At 49.5% G+C, this 24,193-nt stretch overlaps 1 protein-coding gene across 4 annotated transcripts in view; it reads left to right on the top strand.

Moving 5' to 3' along the window:
- MCC (MCC regulator of WNT signaling pathway) overlaps nt 1-24,193 on the top strand; it is a 446,323-nt gene that overhangs the window by 171,314 nt on the left and 250,816 nt on the right. The window contains exon 1 of one of the 4 annotated variants that reach the window (XM_051834535.2): nt 1,722-2,138. The exons of the other annotated variants lie outside the window; for them this stretch is intronic. Within the exon in view, the coding sequence (XP_051690495.1) occupies nt 2,082-2,138 (57 nt within the window). The 5' untranslated portion in view covers nt 1,722-2,081. Of the gene's footprint in view, nt 1-1,721; nt 2,139-24,193 lie in introns of those variants that run through there. 4 annotated transcript variants of the gene reach the window in all.

Below are 24,193 nucleotides of genomic sequence, written 5' to 3'. Positions count from 1 at the left end.
TGCACGCCTGGTGCGTTCCGTTCTCCATCCGGGCACCACAGCCTAGGCAGCTCCTCCTCTGCAGCCAGCCATTCTTCAGACATCAGCCCCCATACTGCCCCTCCCCAGGGTCTGTAGGAGTCACCCCCCACCCCTTGGCTGCCAGACCCTATTTTCCCCTACGCCGATCCGAAGCCAGGAGCCCGGTGCCTCCTCCTGGTCTCCCAAGTGGGTGCAGGGCCCAAACACTTGGGCCATCCTCCACTGCCCTCCCTGGCCACAGCAGAGAGCTGGCCTGGAAGAGGGGCAACCGGGACTAGAACCGGCACCCATAGGGGATGCCGGTGCCACAGGCGGAGGATTAACCTAGTGAGCCATGGTGGCGGCCCCTGCAGTAGATCTTTATTTGTACAGCTTTTGTGGCAAAAGTACCATTTTTTAAAATCTAAAATTGCCATCTTTGTGTGTTTTGAGGCTCTAAACACCTTGAGTCTCTGTTTTTACAGGTTGAGCATTCCAAATCCAAAAACCCCAAATGCCTTGAAATCTGAAACTTTCTGAATGCCGGCAGGACACGTAGGGTTTCTGGATTAAGACTGCTCACCCAAGCAGTTCATATAAGGATATTCAGCCCGTTTTTACAGCATCTCCAGCTTCGAGAACCCAGTTAGCTGTCAAAAAGATTAGAATGAAAAGTAAGTTAGACCACGCGGCTTCTGAACGCCTCCCCATGCAGAAAGCTCCTTGCCTGGCAGGGCCCCCCGAATTGGAGGCCCTGCCCCAGAAAGCGGCAGAGGTCCTCATCCCAGCAGGGCCTCCCCCAGCGGTGAAGGAACCCAGCGGGAAGGGTGGGAGGAAGACGGATGCAAATACGGGCGCCCTTTGCACCTTCTTAAAGAGCAAAATAAACATCCTAGTGGAATAGGAGAAAAAAAAGATGTTGGACGTTAACAATAGGATGGCGTTTCCACTGTAGGCTTCAGGAAGCGAGGTTTGTCCCGGGGCTGGAGACGCGCTGTTCCTATTGTGTCCCCTAAGCACTTCTGCAGACCTCCAGGATGTTTTGCGAGGCGTCTCTCCGCCCGCCCCGGGCCCCGTGCTCGGACCCCAGGGTCCGGCGGACCCACCCCGCTCCAGCCTCCGATGCCCGCGGCCGGCGGCCTGGCGCTGGTGGAGGGTGGGATCCGGGAGCCCGCCTCGTGTCTCCACGGGGTCTTCGCGTCCCGGCGGCAGGAGGAGGGGCTCGGGCGGCGCCGTGGCCCCGGCAGTGTCCACTTGACCTCCTGAGGGAGTGACCGCCGCTCACCTCAGAAGATCCCAGCGCACCGTGGGAAGTGCAGAGCGCGGCCGCAGGGGCGGCGTCCGGCCTGAGGAAATCACGGAGGGTGGCTCCCGGGGGGAAGTTGTCCTTTTAAAAAAAAAAACATTCATGCACGATTGCTTTTTCCGGCTTCTTCCCTGCCCCCGGACTTGAGTCCCTTTAATTACTGTCGCAGGATCCGCGGCAGAGGCCCGCACCCCCTCGCCGCCCCGCCGAGGCCCATCCGAATCGAGCCCCGCCCCGGCCCAACTCGAGCCCCGCCCCGGCCCCGCCCCGGCCCCGCCCCATCCCGACGCGGGCCCCGCCCAAGGCCCCGCCCTCCCCGGCCCCGCCCTGTCCCGACGCGGGCCCCGCCCAAGGCCCCGCCCTCCCCGGCCCCGCCCCCGCCAGACAGCTGCGCTCCGCCGCGGCCGCTCCAAACTCCCGACCATTCAGAGGGAAACTTCGGCGAGGAGCGCCGCGCGGCCGGCTGCCCTCCAGCTTCTTCTCTCGGCTTCTGCGGGAGCTCGGCGGGGCGAGGGGGCGCCTGCAGCCCGGCATGGGGAGCGGCGCGGCTCGGTAGGCGCGGGGCGGCGCCGCGAGTGGCATCGCCCAGGGCCCCGCGCCCCGGACCCTGCGGCGGCGGCCCCGGCCCGAGCGCGCGCGTCCTTCGCGGGCTGCGCCGCGGTGCTGGGCGGAAATGGCCGTGTAGCCTCCCCGGAGGCGGCGCGCAGGCGGCGGACGGGGGCCCCGCGAGCCCCGGGAGCCCCGCTCTTCGGCAGCCCGGCCCCGGAGCGCAGTCATGAATTCTGGAGTTGCCGCCAAGTACGGGAGCGACGCCTCGGCCGAGCTGAGTGAGGTGGGCTCCGCCGGGCTGGGGCGCGCGTTCTGAGCGCGGTGCGCCCCCGGCGCCGGGGGCTCGGCCGGGGTCCGCGGCGGGGACGCCGGGCCCCGAGGCGGCGCTGAGGGGGCGGTCGCCGCGGTCGGCCGGGGTCCGCGCGAGGCGCTGAGGGGGCGGTCGCCGCGGTCGGCCGGGGGGCGCACGGGCTCTGCGGGTCTTGTCTCAACTTGAGGTGCGGCTCGGGCAGTGACCCGCACGCGGCCGCCGTTCGGTCTCGGGAGAAGCTCGGAGAACCCTGGAGGAGCTCGTCTGGAGGCCGGGGGCATCGACCTGCGGTGCTCCCTGATCCAGGCCAGGTGGGCTCCCCGGCAGAGGCAGGGGCGGCGCCGGCGGGTGTGCGAGGGCGCGCGGCCAAGCCGCCTGGAGCTGGAGTTCCCGGCGCGTGGCCCCCCACCCTGGTCACAGATGCTCTCGAGCGTGAAGACCAGGGAGGCCTCGGTGCCCGCGCCCAGCGCCCTGACTCCCCGAAGCGCGCAGAACTGGGTGCTCGCGGGGAAGCGGGCGCGTGGGTGCCGGTGCCCGCCGCAGGAGGCGTGGTGGCGGCGGGTTTCCCTGCTGGCACCGTCTCTGCGCCGCTTGCGGGGGCGAAACCTCAGCCGTCTGCTTGCGGGGTGCAGCCCTGAGGGGGAGGGAGACGAATGTGAAAGCAGCCGGCGGGCAGACGGCGCTGATGTCACGTTACCCACCGCGAAGGGAAAATGGAAGGACCCGGCCCTGGCTGGGGGAGGCCGGGGAGGGAAGCCTGGTGGGTCTGGACCGGAGGTGTTGGCCGCCGGTGCTGGCCCTGCCCGGGGTTGGAACGGGTGCGAGGGCTGGCCCAGAGAGGCAGGGCGTCCGTGTTTCCCTGTGTGGTGGGGAAGGCTGCGGAAATGCTTTCAGCAAGAACTTGAAGCGTGGAAAGTGAGGGCGGTGGGGACTCACGCTGGTGTGGCCAGTTTCGTCTGGAGGGAAAAATCTCGAATCTGAGCTAGATCCGCGGCTCTCCTCCATGACTGACGCTGTTCAAGGAGAAGCCTTGCACGGATCTGCTGAGGTCACTGGAAAGCCATCGAGTAAAGTTGAGTCGCTGGCCAGGCCCCTCATAGGATTTCTCTCTGCGGGACTTTTAATTCCCTCACCTACAGTGCTATTCATTAACCTTTGTTGAAAAGCAAGTCACAGATTTAGGGGGAGTGGAGCGGATCACGTGGAGGTGTGGGTTGGCTGGCCTAGTGTTGGCCCAGACTGGGTTGCCGGAGGGGAGCAGACAGCCCGTGGCACTCAGGTGCTGGTCAGATGCTGCAGTCTTGCCTCTCATAGCCATGCCATTAGCGATCCCTGTACAGCTTGTAGCCAGAGCGCAGCTGGGGGTGCTCGATGGCCCCCGCATTGTTTGGAAGACAATACTTGAGCATTGTCAGATAGTCTTACCCCTGAGCCAACCATATCCTCTAACAAACTAGCTTTTCTTGCCCTTATTGTCCGCTCATCCATTTTTGACTTCTGTTGAGCCACCCCTGAGCCCCCTTAGTTACCCCTGTGTCCCTTCAGTCCTGGCTTCCTTGTAGATTGAGTGGGCTGTAAGGTTAGGAGCTTGTACTTTGCGTCTGTGTTTTAAATTCGGATGTGTGTAAAGAAAATGGTAAGGCAAGAGGGTGTGCTTGGTCCATACCTTATGAACCCTCGGTCTCTGTTCAGTATGTCATGGGCGAGAGCTTTAGCGTGTTCTGTTTCTGTAGTATCCCTAGGTCAGTATCTATAGATCCGAAAACAGGCCACTTGCATTTCTTACATTAGGTCTTTCAGGTAGAGTTGCTCCTCTTTGCTGTAGCCTTTCTCTTAAACACCGTTGAAAGTGCTGTAAGGTGGAGTTGCCATCCTCTTTTGATGGTTGACTCCTCCTCCTCACCTGGAAGCAGAGCTAATAAACCCCTCTGGGGGCCTCTTTAGTGCCTTATCTCTCACTACCCAGGAGCCTCAGTGCTGTCTGAGGTCACCATGGGGTCAGATGCTGCCTGATGTTCCTCAGGCATTCCAGGGGCAGGAGGAACTGTGCAGGGAGTCATCCTGGGCGCGCACACAGGACGCTGCTCAGCGGGATGGGCTGCCCTCTGGGAGGGTCCTGTAGACACTGCTGATGGGACTCACGGGAGGCAGGGACTTGAATCAGGTTCTGATTGTAATTGATCTGGGGAAGGAGCACAGCCGGCTTGGGCTCTGAGGATCTCAGGCAGGCAGGAGGGATTTGGGTGTGAGAGGTGTGTGATTAGGAGATCTGGTGCTGGGTTTTCCAAGTGTGAGAACTTTAAAGATGGAAAAACAGAAAGTGTGTGACTGTGTCCTTTGGTGTGTACTCTGACCTTAGCCATGTGAGATCATGTGAGTTGGTTACAAGAGTGAAATTATCTCCATCTACGAACATGCAGACATATGTTTATTCATGACCACAAATGAACTCTTTTACAAAGAAAACTAATCCTTAGCAGTAATAACAGAAATGCAAGGAAGAGTTGATAAGAATGAATTGGCTAGTTGGTCTTTTTTCTTGGCTATTTGCTGTCCATTACAAATACTCAGATATATACATTTAAGATTTATTTATTTCAAAGGCAGAGTTAGAGAGCGAGCGATCAATTGATCTTCCATCTGCTGGTTCACTCCCCAAATGGCTGCGTGGCTGTAAGTACCAGGGCTGAGCCAGACCGAAAGCCAGGAGCCAGGAGCTGCTTCTGGGTCTCCCACGTGGATGCAGGCGGCCAAGGACATGTGCCATCTCAGCTGCTCTCCCAGGAGCATTAGCAGGGCGCTGGATCGGAGGTGGAGCAGCTGGGATTGAACCAGTCCAGATAAGGGATGCCAGCACTGCTCCCAGGAGCATTAGCAGGGCGCTGGATCGGAGGTGGAGCAGCTGGGATTGAACCAGTCCAGATAAGGGATGCCAGCACTGCAGGCCACGGCTTCGCCTGGTGCACCACAGCTCCAGTCCCCCCAAAATATTTTTTAGTGTGAGGTTAAGGAAGTGTTGTGGAGAATTTACATCCAGCTGGGTTTATTTATCCTTTCCACATGGGAAAAGAATTCAAATCTAGGAGGAGACGTATGTAAGGAGAGCAAGAAGCAAGATTTATTAGAAGGGGTAGACACAGGTGTGAGTGTGGCAGGGAGGTGCTGTCCCCACCAAAGTCGGAATGAGCCTTTTATAGGGTAAGGAGTGGTGCCCTAATTGAGTATTCAAAGGAGGAAGAGTGGGGATCTAGAAGTGTCAGGGCATCACAGACTCTTGGCAGGGCTGCAGCACGCACGTGTTGCTCTCTAGGTAGATGTCACTGTGTGTAGTCATGATGAGGAATGGGTGTGCCGAGCCTGCAGTCCTGGGTGTATTTCCAGCCAGCACAGGGAAGGGTGTTGGCTTTGGTGGGGTACAGATGGTCACAGGTGCTGCTGTCAGTCTTGAGCTCCTCTTTGCTAGCTCCCTGTTCACATCAGAAGGATTTCAACATAAGCCAAATTAAAGGTACTTAAGGGCGAGCATTTGGCCTAGTGGTTGAGGTACCTGTGGGTTTGATAACCCCCTTTGCTCCTGAACCCAGCTTTCTGCTGGTGCAGACCCTGGCAGGCAGTGATGATGGCCTAAGTAGTTGGGTTTCTGTCTTCGCTGTGGGAGACCTGGGTTGAGTTTTTGGCTCCCAGCTTCAGCCCTGGGTGGGGGGCTTGCAGGCATTCATATATCTGCATTCATCCCTCCACACGCCCATCAAGAAGCTGAAAATGGTTACACTTTCAGCCACTTTAAAGTAAATTCCCTTGGGGCCGGTGCTGTGGTGGTGTAGGCTAAGCTGGCTTTCCATATAGGCGCCTGTTCGTGTCCCAGCTGCTCCTCTTCTGATTTAGCTCTCTACTTATGGCCTGGGAAAGCAGAGGAGGATGACTGAAGTGCTTGGGCCCCTGCACCTGCATGGGAGACCTTGAAGAGGCTTCTGATTGGCCCAGCTCCAGCTGTTATGGCCATTTGGGGCGTGAACCAGTGGATGGAAAACCTCTCTCTCTGTCCCTCTCTCTGTCTGTAACTCTGCTCTAGAGTAAATAAATAAAATCTTAAAAAAAAAAAAAAAACAATTAAATTCTCCCAAAGCTTGGGTGAGGGGATGGGTAGCTCTGGTATCTTCTTCCTCACTGTTCTAAGTTTTAGGTCAGCAGTCAGTTCTGTTTGTCGCAGTAATACTTGTGGGGCCATTATGTCTTTTCACCAACACAGTCAGATTTCTTGTTAACTCCTAGACCTAGTAAGATCCTGGAAAGAAGATATCTTAAGGTGCAGCAGCATTGGGGTAAAACTTAAATCGACTGGTCCTTGCAGGATAGCTGTTTGATCTGTTTGTCTTGTAGACAGCTACCTGTTTATGTAGATAAATAAAAACTTATCTTTGAGAGTTTATACTTTCCTGCCAACCATTATAATCTCTGGGAATGAAAAAACAACTTTGTTACTTAAATAATTTGTCTGAAGCAATCAGCTTAAATTCTTTGCCTTTTAAACATTATTTAAATAGTGAAGCAGACAAAAATTCTCCATCACTATTTACTTTGAAACATTGGTTATCCCTGGAAATTATGCTTCCCTTACTCTCTCCTTTCCTTGTTTTTCAAAGCCTTCCTCATCAGATCATTGCCTTACTAAATTAGGCTATCAGAGGCAGTTCTCCGTGTTCTCCCCATTTCAGTGGGTCATGCCTGAAAACTTAGCTCTTCACTGATGCTGTAAGAATTCTACAGAAGACAGTTGTTCTCTGTTTGATTTTGTGTGGCCCTAAGTGGACACCACAGATATACTTATTCTTCATCATCAAGTTAATTATAAAATTATAATTAGTTGAAAGGGTGTGGGAGGTCATCTAGTATTCCTATACCCCAGTATACTTCTTTATACTTGACTGTCTTTAAAGAGCCGCACTTCATTGTAATGAGTTGATTAGTAGCTGTGTTAACCACAGACCATAAGCATTGAGGAGAGCAGTGTTAAGAGTCTTGTATATTTTTGGTGTACTATAAATGTTTGAATTTGAACAGTTTACTGCTTCTCTCTTCCCTTTTTATAAATACAAAGTTTGTTTATTTCAGAGGCAGAGAGCTCTCATCAGAGAGAGAGAGGTTCGTCACCCAAATGCCTGCATTGGTTGGGACTGGGCTGGCCTGAAGCTGGCAGCTGGGAACTCAGTCACAGTTCCCTTGTGGGTGGCAGGAGCCCCACCACATGAGCCTCCCAGGGTCTGCATTAGCAGCGAGCTGGAGTCGGGAGCCAGAGTCAGGAACAACCCAGGCACTCACGTGTGGGACGCGGGTGTCTTCACCAATAGGCTGAATGCCCACGTAAATACAGAATTTGAGGGACTGGTGTTATGTGCTTGGTTTGAGGTTTTTAAACTCTTTTGGTTGTTTATGGCTGTGTAACGAGCTGCTCTAAAATATAGAGGCCGAAACTATCAACCTTGTTTTCTCATGATTGTAGAGTTTGGGCATTTTGGGGTGGAGGTGTAGCTGGAGCAAGAAGAGCCACTTCACAGGTGGCTACTAGGAAGTGGGCTCAGTTCTTCTGTACATGGGCTCCCCCCTAGGCCCTTGGGCTTTGTCTTAGCATGGCAGCTGTGTACCACGATGGAGGAGGTATGAGTTCTCTTAAAATGTAGGACAGAAACTGACGCAGGGCTAGTCAATTAGGCAAAACAGCTCCATACCCAGCCTATGTACAAGGGTGAAGAAATAGATCCTCTGTCTCCAACAGGGGTGCAGAAAAAGATTTTTAATATCACAGCCATTTTCAGTCCACTTCAGGGTCTTCAGAATGACAGAGCTTTGGCTAAAACCTTGATCTCTTAATTCCCAATTCCTGGCAGTAGTTTTGGTTTTGTATGTTAGCTGCTCATTCCTGGTTTTTAAGTAGCTAGCATTTTCTAAGTACTTTCCAGATACTGCCATGCTTACTTGCTAAAAACTGTATGAGACATATTCTGTTATGTTCATGTTACAGGTCTAGAAGATGATGTAGAAAGAGGTGAAAAAATTTAGCAAGACCACAAGGTCTAAAAAAGGCAGAGTCATTTGGGCCCAGGTAGTCTTTGTCTAGAGCTCCGTCATTTTATGACTTGACATCTCATTCACTTCTGTTACTGCTCTCAGCTTTCAATCACATCTTCCCAGGAGGGAATATTCTGTGTAATAAGCTTGTTTTTTGTCTAACTTGGTTAGTTTTGTAACCTCTATGCAAGACCTAGATAACTGTATTTGATAAAAATGAAATGCAGAGTATTAGAGTGTAAGAATTTAGTCACTTCCATTGCCTCCACATAGCTGAAGTATTCTAAGCACTGACTTTGCAAAGCCCTTGAAAGCAGATTGGTTGTTAAAGGAATAGCAGGATCTTCATCCAGTGGAGTGCTTTCTGTTTTATTTTACTACCAAGGAGATTGGGGGGCACCATAACTCTGCCCCCTGCCTGTACCCTAAGAGGGATCTTGGGGATTGGTGTTGAAGTATCTGAGATGTCAGATCAAGAAGAATGAGGGTTCTCCGTCTCAGGGATGCAAGCTCGCTCTGCCACCCCTGCAACAGGACTCTAGGTTCCTGCTACAGTTCGTGACATCCCTTGGGGGATGCAGAGTGCCTGGGAGTCCAGTGAAGGCAGCAGCTTGCCTGCTTTGGTAGCCAGGCCCTGAGGAGGCACATGCTGAGTGTGGCATTGAGGCTGTGAGTCAAACCCAGCAGGCAGTGAGAAGGAGATCCAGCCACAGAGACAGTTCATGGGGCTGCATCCAGGTGGTAGTCGAAGGAACAAGTTTGAAGAGGTTAAAGAGCAGAGAGATGATCAGGAACTGAGATGGCCATAGGCCTGAAGGCAGAGAGACTCTGAGAGTGCTTTGTCTAATTGGGAAGCTTTTAGGTCCCAAGACTTCCTATTTTTTCTTCTCTAAAAAGATTTATCTATTTGAGAGGCAGAGTTAGAGAGAGAGAGAGAGAGAGAGAGATCTTCCATCCACCATTCACTCCCCAAATGGCTGCAACATTCGGGGCTGGGCCAGGCCAAAGCCCTCAGCCAAGAGCTTCTTCTGGGTCTCCCACATGGGTGCAGTGGCTGAAGGACTTGGCCCATCCTCCACTGCTTTCCTAGGAGCATTAGCAGGGAGCTGGATCAGCAGTGGAGCAGTGGGACTCCAGCTGGCTGGTGCCACAGGCCACGGCTTTAACCTGCTGAGCCACACCACCTGCCCCTCAGGCTTCACCTTAAGGAAGTGCCTTATGGGACTGTTGCTGCCGGATTTGAGATGCCAGAAGCTTGAGTGAGTGGACATATGTGCAGAATAGGGAATGTTCTAGTGATGCTGTCTTAATAGCTAGCTGAGCTGGTTTTCCCAGTGACAGGCAGGAAGAAGGCTTCCTCCCAAGTGAGACTGCAACTGAAAGATCACATCTATGTTTATAACAAAATTAAGTTGTTGATAAACAAAGATTTCAAATTTAGATTTTGATCCAGTGAATCAAATTTTAGAAAACCAACATGTTGTCTTATGTAACCCCTAGATTTTATTAATTTTGTTGATAAAATTCTAAAATCAGACAAGCCAAGAAAGATTCAAAAAAGTCTCTAGATATTCATTAGGATATGGGTTGTTGACATCAGTGACAGGATGTCGCAGGAGGGAGACATACTGTGCAGCTGTTTTCTTGAACTCATCTCCACCTCCCACCTACCCAGAGTCCTGGCAGTGGTCTTCTTCACTCTTGGGAGGAAGAAAGGGTCACCACAATTATACAGAGAAACAGATTCAATTTACAGAGTAAATGTTGACCGGGACCACAAAGCTACTTGCCTTTCTAGTGAATGTCCATTTTCTCTTGCTGACTACAAACAGCCAACATGAGTACATCTGGTAAAAAGGACACCTTTTGGAAGGTTTGTCATATCATTAGTAATGACTAAGGTTGTAAAACTTTTGATTTATGCTCATTTTCCAAGATACTCCTTAAGTTCAGTGAAGGTGTTAAACTTTGAGAAAATCCTTTAGGAAAAAAATCCAGTTGGCAGCTATTTGGTTCTACTTTACAAAAAGCTGTAGGTTGAATGCATCAATTTTGTATAAGTAAGCAACAAAAAACTCTTGGGCTGGGAAATTTGTGTGGTGAAAGTTTCTCAGGGCTTTGGTTGGTGGGGTATGTTGAGGCAGATTCCTTGTCATGAGATTTGATCAGCACCTGGAATGTGTGATGGGATCCTACAGGGCCAGAGGTGGAAATGGATCTTATACCAGAGGCTGTAGTGTTTGATAACTTGAGACCAGAAAGTTTCATGAAACTTGGATGTGTGTGCATGTTAGCTAGCTCCAGCTGGATCTGTGAGAAATACTGAAGTAGTTGTCAAGAGAAGAATGCTGCTGTGGACAGGATTGCCTAGCATTAGAGAAGCGGTGGAGTTCTCTGGTTGCATAGTAAGAGTGGGAGTAATTGTCTGACACTGTTTTCTTATGGGTTGTATGACTTTGTCTGTGGAATCCATGGCACACTTAGATGACTCCTTTCTCTCCGCCCCAGCCCTTCCTAGCCTCTCCAGGATAGCTGTTGCTCCCCTCATCTGTGTTCAGAACACTCACTGTGATTACCCACCTGTAAATCTGCTTCCTTCAGGGAGACCATGAGATCTGTGAAGGTTGAAGCAGAGTGAAACTGATCACTGTACTTCTGGCTCTTACTTAATATGTGACAGAATGAAGCAACAACAGACTTCAAAGTTGCTTTTCTGGACCAAATCCCAGTTGCCATTTTAGCGTGACAAATGTGTAAGAATGGCTATTTTTCTTTTTCGGTTGAAGTATGTATTTGATGGAATTTAGTTTGGTCATTATGACTAATTTACTATCTCTTTACCATTCATGTATTAATTCAACTAATGTGTGCTCTCTACATGTCAGACAATACATATAGACAGATGTATGTCCAGTGGTGATAGGTGCCATAAAGAAAACCAGTGCAGGGAGTGGAGCAGGGAGCAATGCTATTACAGTGATCAGCAAAGATCTTGCTGTGTGAGTCTGTGACCCAAGACCCAGAAGAAATGAGGGATACAAGCCCTGTGAAGGAGGGGACGACCGGTTCAAGCAGAAGGAAGGGTGAGGCCAATGTGGAGGATACTGCGAGTTCAGTGTGTTTAGGGAGCAGCACGTAGGTCCCGTGGCTGGGAGTGCAGTGAGCAGGGAGGGTGGAGGGAGACAGGTCAGAGAGAACCGTGCCAGATCACACGGGGTGTCCTAAGCCGCGGAAGAAAGAGCTATCCAGAGTTTTGAACATCAGATTGAATTTATTTTCTCTCTCTCTCTTTTTTTTTTTTTGAAAAAGATTTATTTTCCTTATTTGAAAGAGTTAGAAAGAAAGAGAAAGAGATCTTTTCTCCTTGGATTCACTCCCCCAATGGCCACGAAGCCAGGAACCAGGAACTCCATCATAGTTTGCTGTCTGGGTTGCAGGGGCTTAAGTACTTGGGTCATCCTCCGCTGCTCTCCCAGGCCCTGTAGCAGGGAGCTGGACTGGAAATGGAGCACCTGGGACTGGAGCTGGCACCCATATGGGATGCCAGTATCACAAGGGGTGAGTTAACCTGCTGCACCACAATGCTGGCCCCTATTTTCTGTGTTTTCCTTTATTTATTTTTGTTCTGAGTGAGGGCAAGGGAGATGTGTAGAAGAGAAGAACTTCATAAAGAAAACGCAGGAATACTAAAGGAGGTGTTTTGAGAAGAGCTGTAGAGTTATTGGTTGTCACATGCCCCCGTCTCAATGTATATTTCTAAACTTTTAAATTATCATTTCTGTAACCAGAAATAATTGTTAACAGTCATAAAAATAAGCTGAAACAGCTTATTTGAAAGGCAGAGTTAGAGTGAGAGTGAAAACAAGAGATGTATCTGCTGGTTCTCTCCTCAGATGGCCTCAATGGCTGGAACTGGGCCAGGCTGAAGCTAGGATCCCATAACCGCATTGGGTCTCCCACATTGGAGCTGGGGCCCAGGTCACCTGCTTTCCTGGGCGCAGTAGCAGGAGACTGGATCTGGATCGGTAGTAAGCTGCTGGGATTTGAAGGCTCTCATGGGATGCCTGCAGTGTCATAGGTGGCAGCGCAACCAAATACAGCACAATGCTGTCCCCCTAAAATATTTTTGAACATTTTCAGAGTATTTGAATTCCCTGTCCCCTTAAAAGGAATAGTTTAAAGAACTGAGTGGTGTGGACCCTGGCCAACTAGGATTTGGAAATTGCCTTTCTTGATTGATGGTCATATCCTGATGGTGCTGATACTGCCAAATATAGGTAGGTCCTGAGTTAGGAAAACTGGGCTTGGCGTTCCGCTGTTGCTCGGACTAATTCCCTTCAATGGTGTAGAATTACTGATTTTACTTTTATGAACCTTAATACATGTATTGATTTATAACAAATATAGCTCCAAGGAGACTGCTGACACTCTTTTCTGTTGGAAAGCTGTTGGCAGTGAGGTTATGACCGGAAGATTGCCGGGTAAGCACGGAGTGAGACAAAGGAGCTGGTGCCATTAAGCTCTCCTTTGACTGGAGCTTTCCCTCGTCAGACCTTCTGCCTGACCGGTGAGGCGACTGAGGCCTGAAGAAGGCTTAGCCAGTGGAGAGGGGAACCGTGGAGCCAGGAAGTTGGAACTCCCAGGGACTCATCCTTTCCTTGTGGCCTCAATTTCCTGTTAACATTTACCTTAAAGTATGCGTTTGTAATGTTCTGTAATTATTTTAAGATGGGGAAGTCTGATTTCTCACTAAATCTTGTCTAAGTATGACACACTTGTTAAAATAATTGGAAGACGTTTTTGGCTCTGTGGTTTTGTTTTTGGTACTGTAGTTTTCTGGCCTCAGTGGGTTTTTACTGGCAGTGATTACTGGGGCCTCACAGGTAACTCCTAAGAGTGGTTGCATTCTGTTTTGGGGAAAGTGAGGTGGGCTTACTGTCTGGTTAGTTCACCAGCTGCTCTGTGTCCATGGTGCAGGACTTGGTCAGCCCTCTTATTCTTTCGAATTGTGGCAAAATTCACTATTTTAATAATTTTCAGTGGCATTGTCTGTTTATACTGTGGTGCAAACCATCACCAGCATCCATCTCAAACTTTTTCACCTTCTGCTACTTCTCACTGCTCCCTCCTCCCAGGACCTGGTGACCAGCCTTGTTTTCTATCTGTGAATTTGCCGATTTCTGAGTACCCCATAGAAGTAGAATCAAACCGTATTTGTCCCTTTTTTTTGTCTGGCTAACTTCACGTGACACAGTTTATCCATGTTGTAGTATGTGTCAGAATTCTCCTTTTTAGGACTGAGTAATGTTTCACTGGTGCCTATACCACATTTTGTTTGTTTATCCATAATGGGTACTTGGATTGTTTCTACCTTTGAGCTAGTGTATATAATGCTGCTCTGAATATGGAAAATAAAAAACCCTGTTCATGTCCCTCCTTCACATCTGAATGTATAACCGGAAATGGAGTTAATGGATCACAGCGTTATGTTCAGTTTTTGAGGAATCGCCATACTGTCTTCCATAGCAGCTGCATTATTCTACATTTCCACCATCAATGCAGGTTCCCATTTATCTACTCCCTGCCAAGTACGTTCTTTTCTGTTTTTCTTTTTTTGGGGGGAGAGAAAGGGATACAGTAGCTATCCTAATAGATGTGAGGTATTGGGGCCAGCGCTGTGGCTTAAGCGGGTCAAGCCTCTGCCTGCAGTGCCAGCATCCCATATGGATGCCAGTTGAGGTCCCAGATGCTCTACTTCTGACCCAGCTCTCTGCTGTGGCCTGGGAAAGCAGTAGAAGATGGCTCAGGTCCTTGGGCCCCTGCACCCGCATGGGAAGACCTGGAAGAAGCTCCTGGCTCCTGGCTCCTGGCTTCGGATTGGCGCAGCTCCAGCTGTTGCGGCCAATTGGGGAGTGAACCAGCTGATGGAAGACCTTTCTCTCTCTCTGCCTCTCCTCTCTGACTTTTAAATAAATAAATAAATCATTTAAAAAAATAGATGGGAGGTATTATCTCATGACTAGTGATGCTGAAAATCTCTTCTTAAAGATTTGTTTATTTGAAAGGCAGAGTTATGGAGAGCCAAAGGCAGAGAATCTTCCATCCACTGGTTTACTTCCCAGATAGCTGGAGCTGGGCCAATCAGGAACCAGGAGCTTCTTTTAGGTCTCCCATGCAGGTGCAGGGGCCCAAGAACTTGGGCCATCTTCCACTGCTTTCCCAGGCCATAGCAGGGAGCTGGATCAGAAGTGAAGCAGCCGAGTCTTGAACCAGTGCCCATATGGGATGCTGGCACTAGCAGGCAGCTGCTTTACCCATTGCGCCACCGTGTCAGCCCCAGAAAATCTTTTTATGTGCTTATGGGCCATTTGTGTATCTTCTTTGGAAAAATATCTCTTCAGGTGCTTCTGATGTGGGTCATGAATATACCAATTTTTAAAAAGAATTATTTTATTTATTTGAAAGAGAGAGAGAGAGAGAGGTCTTCCATCTGCTTGTTCACTCCTCAGATGGCTGCAACGGCTGGAGCTGAGCCAATCAGAAGCCAGGAACTTCTACCCGGTCTCCCATTTGTGTGCAGGGGCCCAAGCATTTGGGCCATCTTCTACTGCTTTCTTAGGCGCATTAGCAGGGAGCTGGATCAGAAATGGAGCAGCCGGGACTAGAACTGAGGCCCGTACGGGATACTGGCGCTGCAGGCAGTGGATTTAACCTGCTGTGCTGTAGCGCTGAACCCAAATATACTAATTTTTAATCCAGGTTCTTGCTTCCTGCAGAGGTAGTAGTACCAAGCGGAGACTGTGATCATGTGGTAACAGGAAGATCTTGGCAGTGAGGGAATAAACTTACATTCACACCTGAGTGTGGGCTGCCCCACACTGAGAAATACCCAATATGACTGGGTCAAAGAAGTGCCTGGAAATGAGAAAAAGATCAACTGAAAGTGGTACCTGCAATTGGGAGGGTCCTCCGAGCTCTGTGGCAGAGGAGGCCCCCGAGAGCGCTGCATCCGACTGCGGAGTGTGTTCTGCGGTGGAAAGAGGGGCCTGGGAGCAGTGGCTGTTAGCGAGTTCCCTGGCAGAAAGAGAGCCGATGACAAGGGTGTACCTAAGAAGGTCCAGGTGGAGACAGCTCTCTTCCCCTTCCTCCTCTTTTTATAAGGAAGAGCTGGTACCCAATTGGATATGCAAATAGAATGGGGTCTTGGCATGCATCCTGGTCCCTGATAAAACAGGTGCATCCTGGGAGGATGGGCATAAAAGTCGACACTTAGAGACAGCATCATTTTCCAGTCCTGTAAGAATTCTTGCCCAGGCCAGCACTGTGGCCTTGTTGGTGAAGCCTCAGCCTGCAGTGCCAGCATCCCATATGGGCACCGGTGTATCTCCCCGCTGCTGCCTCTTTGTTAGGTCAACTCACCTGGGTTTCTTTGCAAAAACCCGATTTATTACATCATAATGCTAATGAGCTAACAGGTGGCAATGTTAATTGCATTCACATTCTTACTCCCTTTGTTGTATTTTGTCCCAGCTGTAGTGTTTCTAATCCCTGTTGTGCCCGGGGAGGGGGATGGTGTTGCAGATCACCACTCGTGCCGGGAGGGAGGCGGGCTGAGGAGAAGCACGCAGTATCCCTGTGTCTGTAGCCGCCTCTGCCATCAACGTGCGGTCCTGTCAGTGAAGCACTCTGTGAGTTAGTTCCTTTGTCAGCTTGGCTTGGAGTCACACGGAGCACTGAAGGGGCACGTGTGCTGGAGGTGAGAGCCGCTGAGTAGGGTAGTTGTGTCTGAGAGAATTGGGCTTTGCCTCACAGCCGTGGATACCATGCTTGTTTACTCCTGACCTCATTTGGAAAAAAAATTTTTTAAACAAAAAAACCTTAGTATGGTATTGAGGTTTTTTTCTCATGGCCAGAACAGAAATGAGAGAGTAGTGGAATATTCCTGCTGGTGTTAAATAGTTGGGTCATTTGTTGATGAGCGTGTACCTGGAGCGCAATGGGAAGGAGCCTAACAGGCCCCAGTCTCTTGAACTTCCATCTTTGCTCATCTCCGTGGGCTCCCATGGCTTCAGCTGCCATCACTAAGACCGTGTCTCACGACTTACCTCCAACCCAGCGTGCTTTGAGTGTCCAGCAGGTAAAGCAGAGTGCGAGTCTTGTGGGACACAGGGTGTTCCTGTAGTCAGGAATCCTCCTCCCCCCTCCTGCCCTCTCAAAGCAGCAGGCACACTGGTCCCTCCTCTCGAGCAGTCTTCTGTCACCTGCACCAACAACATGACCCTTTTTGGGAAGACCTTTCCCAGCTCCAGTTGGTGCCAAGCACCGCTGGGTCTGGCAACACTCCTCTTCCTTAGGATTATCACTCAGGCTCTGTCTGTGTCTGACTCAAGGCGCATTCTTAGCTTGTGGTTGACCAGATGTGAGATAAGTAATGAGTGAAAAGAGTATGAGATAGAAAAGGAACACATACTTTCATGTCAGCCAGTGTTGTGAGCCCTACCCTACACCCTTACTACCCTCACTGTTCATTGCCCTGAAGTAAGATCTGGCTACAGGTCCCTTTGCTTCTGAAGGCAAACAGTGAACCCCAGGAGCCCATCCAGTAGGAGTGGGGTTGCAGCTGAATGGCGTGGGAATGTCTGAGCCTGACTCAGGGCATCCTCTCAGGAAGATAAAGAATGGGGACTGGTAAGATGTAGGTCCTTGGTCGGTGCCACGCTCACAAGGCTAATCCTCCGCCTGCGGCACCGGATTCTGTCCCAGCTGCTCCTCTTCCAGTCCAGCTCTCTGCTGTGGCCCGGGAAGGCAGTGGAGGATGGCCCAAGTGCTTGGGCCCTGCACCCACATGGGAGACCAGGAGGAAGCACCTGGCTCCTGGCTTCAGATTGGCATAGCACGCTGGCCATAGCAGCCATTTGGGGGGGTGATCCAACCGAAGGAAGACCTTTCTCTCTCTCTCTCTCTCTCTCTCTCTCTCTCTCTCTAACTCTGCCTGTCAAAAAAATAAAAAATAAAAAAATAAAAATAAAAAAAGAGATGCAAGTCCTATTCCTGGGTTAGTGAGAGTAGTGCCAGGAACTGGAATTGTTGCAGATTGTATTAGACTTAACAAATGCCGGGGGGGGGGGGGGGGGGGGCGGCATTTGGCCTAGCACACACGTCCTGCATCAGAATGCCTAGGTTCAGTACCTGGTATAGCTCCTGACTCCAGCATCCTGCCAGTGTAGATTCTGGGAGGCAGTGGTATGGCTCAGGTGGTTGGATCCTTGCCACCCCTGCAGGAAACCTGGATTGAGTGCCCTGACTCCCTGCTCTGTTTCAGGCCTTTGGGAAGTGAAGCAGCGGATGAGAGCTTACGTGCACGCTCTCTCTATATATATCTACCCGTCTATCTCTCTGCCATTCATAAATAAATAAATAATCTTGGGGCTGGTGCTGTGGCATAGAAGATTAAGCCTGTGCCTCCAGTGCCAGCATCTCATGTGGGTGCCAGTTGAGTCCTGGCTGCTCCAACTCCCTGCTAATGCACCTGGGAAAGCAGCAAAAGATGACCCAAATACTTGAACCCCTGTACCCCCATGAGAGACCTGGAAGAAGCTCCTGACTTCAGCCTGGGTCAGCCCCAGCCATTGTGGCCACTGGGGAGTGAACCAGGGGATAGAAGACAGACAGAGTGAGAGAGAGAGAGAAGGGGAGGGGTCTTCCATCTGGTGATTCCCTCCCCAGATGGCCACAATGGCCAGAACTGTGCCAATCCGGAGCTAGGAGCCATCTCCTAGGGATCTCCCACGCAGCTGCAGAGGCTCAAGGACTTGAGCCATCCTCCACTGCTTTCCCAGGCCATAGCAGAGAACTGGATCGGAAGTGGAGCAACTGAGACTTGAACTGATGCACATATGGGATGGTGGCACTGCAGGCAGTGGCTTTATCCACTATGCCGCAGTGCTGGCTCCGAAATTTATGCTTTTTAAAACGTGTTGCTCTCCATACAGTAAAATCTGGTTGTTTAGTGATGCACAATAATAGTTCTGATGCTTAAAAGCATCCCATTGTAAATTAGTATTGTTAAATGTGTATTGTCCATTGATACTCTGGTTAATTGAAAGTAAAATTATTAGAACTCATAAGAATTATAACCTTATCTTATCCAGATTTCTTTCTAAATTAAAAGCGAGTGTGTGGTTTTTAAGGATGGGGCTTTGCTTCCTGCTAAGTCTCATGGGACTCATTCTTCATAGTAAGTTATATTTAATTGTGCCCTAGATGCAAGAAGACATCCTTTCTTGCAAAGGTAGGGGAGTCCAAGCAGTTAAACTTCAGTGTTCATTTGCAAGTGACAGAAATATGTTAATTGCTTTCCTTGGGTGAATGATTCTTAATCCCCTAGGAATGATAGAGATTTACATTCATTTCACTAATTTGATTTTTGAAAAATGTGAGTGTTCATAGACTACTGTAAGGAGCTAATGAAGTATTGCAATGAAATCTAGGTTACTGGGTGGCTTTCATTCAAAATATGACACTGTAATATTCCTCAGTGGTGGAATTAAGTTTTCATCAAAGCGGTCAGCCCCTGATGCTTCAGTGATTCTGAACACCCCGGACTGCTGGAGCTTCTCTGTGCTGGACGGGACGATCGGCACATGGGATGCCACAAAATGCGGCTGCCGTGGTGTCTTACAAATGCTACTTAGCACAGCAGGTCAATGGGAAGTGTGATCAGTTTGGTGGAGAGTCCTGCGGTTTATGACTGTTAAGAAATTCAGGGCCGGCGCTGCGGCTCACTAGGCTAATCCTCCGCCTAGCGGCGCCGGCACACCGGGTTCTAGTCCCGGTTGGGGCACCGGATTCTGTCCCGGTTGCCCCTCTTCCAGGCCAGCCCTCTGCTGTGGCCAGGGAGTGCAGTGGAGGATGGCCCAGGTGCTTGGGCCCTGCACCCCATGGGAGACCAGGAAAAGCACCTGGCTCCTGGCTCCTGCCATCGGATCAGCGCGGTGCGCCGGCCGCAGCGCGCCGGCCGCGGCGGCCATTGGAGGGTGAACCAACGGCAAAGGAAGACCTTTCTCTCTGTCTCTCTCTCTCACTGTCCACTCTGCCTGTCAAAAAAAAAAAAAAAAAGAAATTCAGCTTTACATTGCTCTTCTATGAAAGGGTCCAGCTAAAGACTAGTGGGCTTTTCCTTTGATGTTCTTGCCTTTAACTTACAAAGTAAATTGTAAGTTGCTTTTTGTCATTTTATTTTCATTTATTTGAAAGGCAGAACGACAGAAAGAAAGCTTCCATCCGCTGGTGGATGGCTCCCATGTGAGTGGCTGGGAGCCAGGTGCTTTGAGCCTGCTGCCTCCCAGGGTGCTCATTAACAGGACACTGGGCCGGAATGGGAGCAGGACTGGAACCCTGGCACTCCAAATTGGGATGTGGCTGTCCTGAGTGTCAGCCACTGTGCCACAACACCAACCCCCACGTTGCTTTTTTTTTTTTTTTTAAGATTTATTTTATTTACAGAGAGAGAGAGAGAGCCAGAGGAAAAGCTCTTCCATCCTCTGGTTTACTCCCTAAGTGACTATGACAGTTGGGGCTGGGCCAGGCCAGAGCCAGGAGCCAGGAACTCAACGTAGACCACACCTGCCCCAAGAAAAAGGGCTTTTTTCTTTTGATTTTTTTTAACAAAGATTTATTTGAAAGGCACAGTTACAGAGAGAGGGGGGAGACACACAGAGAAAGAGGGAGAGAGAGAGAAAGATCTTCCATCCTCTGGTTTACTCTCCAAATGGTGACAAAGCTAGCACTGGGCCAGGCCAACGCCAGGAGCCTGAAACTACATCAGATCTCCCAGGTAGAGGCAGGGCCCAAGCACTTGGGCCTTCTGCTGCTGCTTTCCCAGGTGCATTGGAAGGGAGCTGGATTGGAAATGGAGCAGCTGGGACTTGAACTGGAACTCAGATGGGATGCCAGTATTGCAGGTGGCAGCTTAACCTGCTGTGGCACAATGCTGGCCCCAGATTTTTGTTTTTAGACAGCTTGAAGTAAACTACCTAGTGGTAAAAGTTATGGCAGTTAAAATATTCAAGAATAGCATTGAAAGGTGCTAAGCATTTTGCATGCCTTTTTGAGTCACTTCTCTGCCTAAAGCCTTTGATTTCAGGGTACCTGAACTCCTACCCTGCTGACCTCTCCGCTGCACCTCTGACTGCTTCTCACCTTCATATTCTGGCCTCCAACCAACTCATCTAGTTTTTTTTTTTTTTTTAACAATTTAACTATTAGTCTTTTTTTTTTTTTTTAATCGTTTATTTGAACAGCAGAGTGACAGAATGGGAGAGACAGAGAATTTTCTTCTGTTGATTCACTCCTGAAATGCCTGTAACAGCCAGGGCTGGGTCAGATCTGCCAAGGCCAGTCGCCAGGCACTCCATCTGGGCCTCCCAATAGGTGACAGACACCTGTTGGGCCATCATCCACCACCTCCTAGACATATTAGCAGGAAGCTGGATGGGAAGTACAGAGTAGCTGGGACTCCAGCTGGTGCTGCAGTGTGGAATGTGGGGTCCCAGGTGACGGCTTAACCTTCTGTGCTATGATGCTTGTCCCTAACTCGGCTAATTTTAATACTTTTAAGGTACCTGCCTGTGGCCTTTACAAGTTCTCATCTGCTATTCTTCTGCTGGTACACGATCCATATGCTCAGCTTTGCCCATCATACAGGATGTGGTTGAAAAACCTTTCCTGATGTTCCTGCCTTGGTCTGGGCTCCATCCCTCTCCTGTGCTCCCCCAGCATTGACATTGCTACATCGTAGCAATTACTGTCCTGTACAGGCCTATGTCCTTGCTCTGTCCTACCACAGTGACTGTTAACGTGAGTCCTGGCATGTGCATGGCACTGCAGTGTTCACTTCTGGGTGAGTGACGTTGATTTAAGTCTTGTCATAGTTAAGTGAGACGGGTCCTGTCATTAAGGGGCATTTGGCAGAGACGGATTGGAAACTCATACGGGATCTGGCCCTAGCTCACACATCTTGTAAGTGGCAGGGCCAGGTTTAAACGGGGGTCAGTTCCAGAGGTCCCTGTTGGGCGTAGTGCTTCCTGCTTTCTCATCTCAAATGTGTCTGGCCTGTGGAGCTGGCATCTATAAGACATGGGGTTGGCAAAGACTTGGAGGAGGGGAGTTGTGGGAGGTGATGAGCAGGCTGATGGATGAGGTTGAGATCTCCTTTGCGGGGATCATGGGCCCAGGTTTGGGCATGCTGAGTGTGAGATGCCTGTTGTCTTCCACATGGAAATGCACAGTAGCATTCCGTCGGGTGGTGAGGCTCGGAGGAGGTCCAGATCTGGGGACCTTGGATCATCACGGCTGTTCCACACAGCCCAGTTGGGCTGGTGGCTGATGTCCTGAACTCTCCTCAGTCCATCTGCTCTTGGTGCCTGCATCTCACATACCGTATGAAGGACGAGTAATGTGAAGTGACCATGTGGTACCATACGGATTCAGATGTAGGACAGGTCCGTTGTCTTTGCCTTTTAGCATTTATGTACACTAATACACACATATGGTTCAAAATCTGCCATTAACTGAAGAATTCTTTGCTTTTGAGTCATGGTCCTTTAGTTTTTTAAAGCAAGATCTGATGATTTCATCGCATCACACACATCACATTTCTACCTTTGCATCTTAAAAAAAGGGCAAGGGGCCTGTGTTGTGCACAGTAGGTTAAGCTGCCTCCTACAATGCTGGCATCCCATATCATGAAACTGTTTCGCATCCCGGCTGCTCTGTTTCTAGTTGGGATCCCTTCTGATGCACCTGAGAAAGCAGTGGAAGATGGCCCAAGTGCTTGGGCCCCTGAACCCACGTGGGAGACCTGGAAGGCGTTTTAGTTTCTGCCTTTGGCCTGGCCTAGCCCCTACCATTGAAGGCATTTGGGGAGTGAACCAGTGGACAGCAGGTCTCTTTCTCTTTCTCTCTCTGTTGCTTTGCCTTTCAAATAAATAAAATAAATCTTTTTTAAAAAGTTTTAAGAAAGAGAAAGGCATGACCATAAAAGGAATGTATGTGTGTGCAAAATTTGGAAATAAATGAGTAAGCGAGTAATTCTATAATGTACTATCAAGTAAAATTTTCATGTTCTTTTAGTTATTAATAATTCAAGGGATCATACTTGAGTTTTATATTAAACTGAATTTTCTCATTTTCTTTATACTTTTAAAAAACTTGATTTTTAATAAGTAGTCATATACCTTATTATATAATTATCTATTAATAAACATGTAGATATTCAGTCTTTGCTCATATGAATAATGCAGCTATATAACTTTACTTTATTACACAGTTATCTTCCCTTTTCCATGGAAGATGTTCCAAAACCCCCAGTAGGTGGCTGAAACCACAGATGGTACTGAACCCCATTGGTACTATGTTTTTTACTATACATACATAACTATAAGTTCAATATATGTTAGGTACAGTAAGAGATTGACAGCAATAATAATAAAGTAGAAGGATTATTAGCATGTGTGGATAAAAGTTAGTTAAAACTTACTGTGTATTTCCAGCTAACATTTTTGGTCTGTGCCCATGGGTACCTGAAACTGAGAAAAGCAAACCCCAGATAAGTGGACACTCCTGTATCTTTAGGGTAGCTCAGCGGGGAGGCGAAGAGAGCGGAGGGAGTGGAATGTGAGGGAGCTAAAGAAAATAAATGAAGAGACTAAGCAGTTGATTGTGGAGAGTGGGTGTCTGATGTTAAAGGTAAAACAAGGGTACTGGGGGACCCTGGGTGGAGTGGTCCTTGTAAAACAATCCACAGATCGGCCTAAAGACTAAACACACACACTGTATGAATTAAATTGGAACCATCTGCTTTTCTACCCCGATCTGCTTATATAGTCTTCTGCCTGTTGCTTTTTCTGAGCCCAGGTGCCTGAACAGGGTGCAGGAACGCAGTCACGGAGGGCGCCAGGAGGCTGCCCGGGATGGAGGTTGGAGGAGAGGGGAGCTGGGCAGAGGGTGGGAACTCACCTGGGCTGCTGTGCAGTTTCCGCACTGGTTCCTCTGGGGCAGCCTGACTGTGGCCACTGTGGCGTTGACATTCTCATCTGTGGGGCTGGTCTTCCCCTCACCCTGTAACTGGCCAAGTGAAACCAACTTTAATGCGTTTTGGTAGGAGATGATTCACTTGAACCTCTAGCAGTGTTTGACTCTCTTATGTATACCTGTCTCCACGGATCTAGCAGTATCTACTTCGAGTTTCCGTGAGCCAGTCTAATGCAGAAAGTTTATTCCAGCAGACTAATAATAGGGACTGCTGAATTTTATTTTCTGGCCAAGGAATGTTACCATTACAAATTGCTAGTGTTTGTCTTTTTCCTATGGTGACTTCCTATAAATAACAACAAGATTATTACTTAAATTCCTAAATTGAACTGTGTTGCTAAGTACGAGCCCACAGTTAAAGGCTTTATTTAATTTTATTTAAAGTGGATGTGACCAAAATGCTAATCTAAAGGAACATTTAACCTACTGGTTGGCAAACTGTGCCGTGTAATCAGTTTAGCTCTTGGGATCACAGTAACTGTTTTTGTAGCAGAATGGAGGAAGGCTGGGCTGTAGCTTCAGGCTGGTTTTGTTTTTTTCTTTTAAGAAGCTCCTTAATCCAGTGGCCCACCCTGGACGACCCACTGGCTGGAGGCTTGGGCTGCTGGGATGGTGTTAGTCCCTTGCAGCTTTCAGGAAGTGAAGGAGGGTCTCCAGCTGTGTGGGGGAAGCCACCTGCAAGCTGTCCGTGTGTCCCTCCTCCTGGCTTGTCCGTCCAGTGTTGGGAAAGCCAAGCTGGGAATCTTGCTGTGGTGTGGGAGGTGCCAGAGCCTGGCTCCCCACTCTGAAATGCAGTTCAGTGCAAACATATTTTCTCAAGAATAAGGCATAACATTCATTCAGAAATGAGTATTTATGAAAATAGAGTC

The sequence above is a fragment of the Oryctolagus cuniculus genome, chromosome 6 (genome assembly GCF_964237555.1).
Source record: "Oryctolagus cuniculus chromosome 6, mOryCun1.1, whole genome shotgun sequence".
Lineage (NCBI taxonomy): Eukaryota > Metazoa > Chordata > Mammalia > Lagomorpha > Leporidae > Oryctolagus > Oryctolagus cuniculus.
The sequence above is the reverse complement of the archived record's forward strand: the minus strand, read 5'-3'. Positions and strand labels throughout refer to the sequence as shown.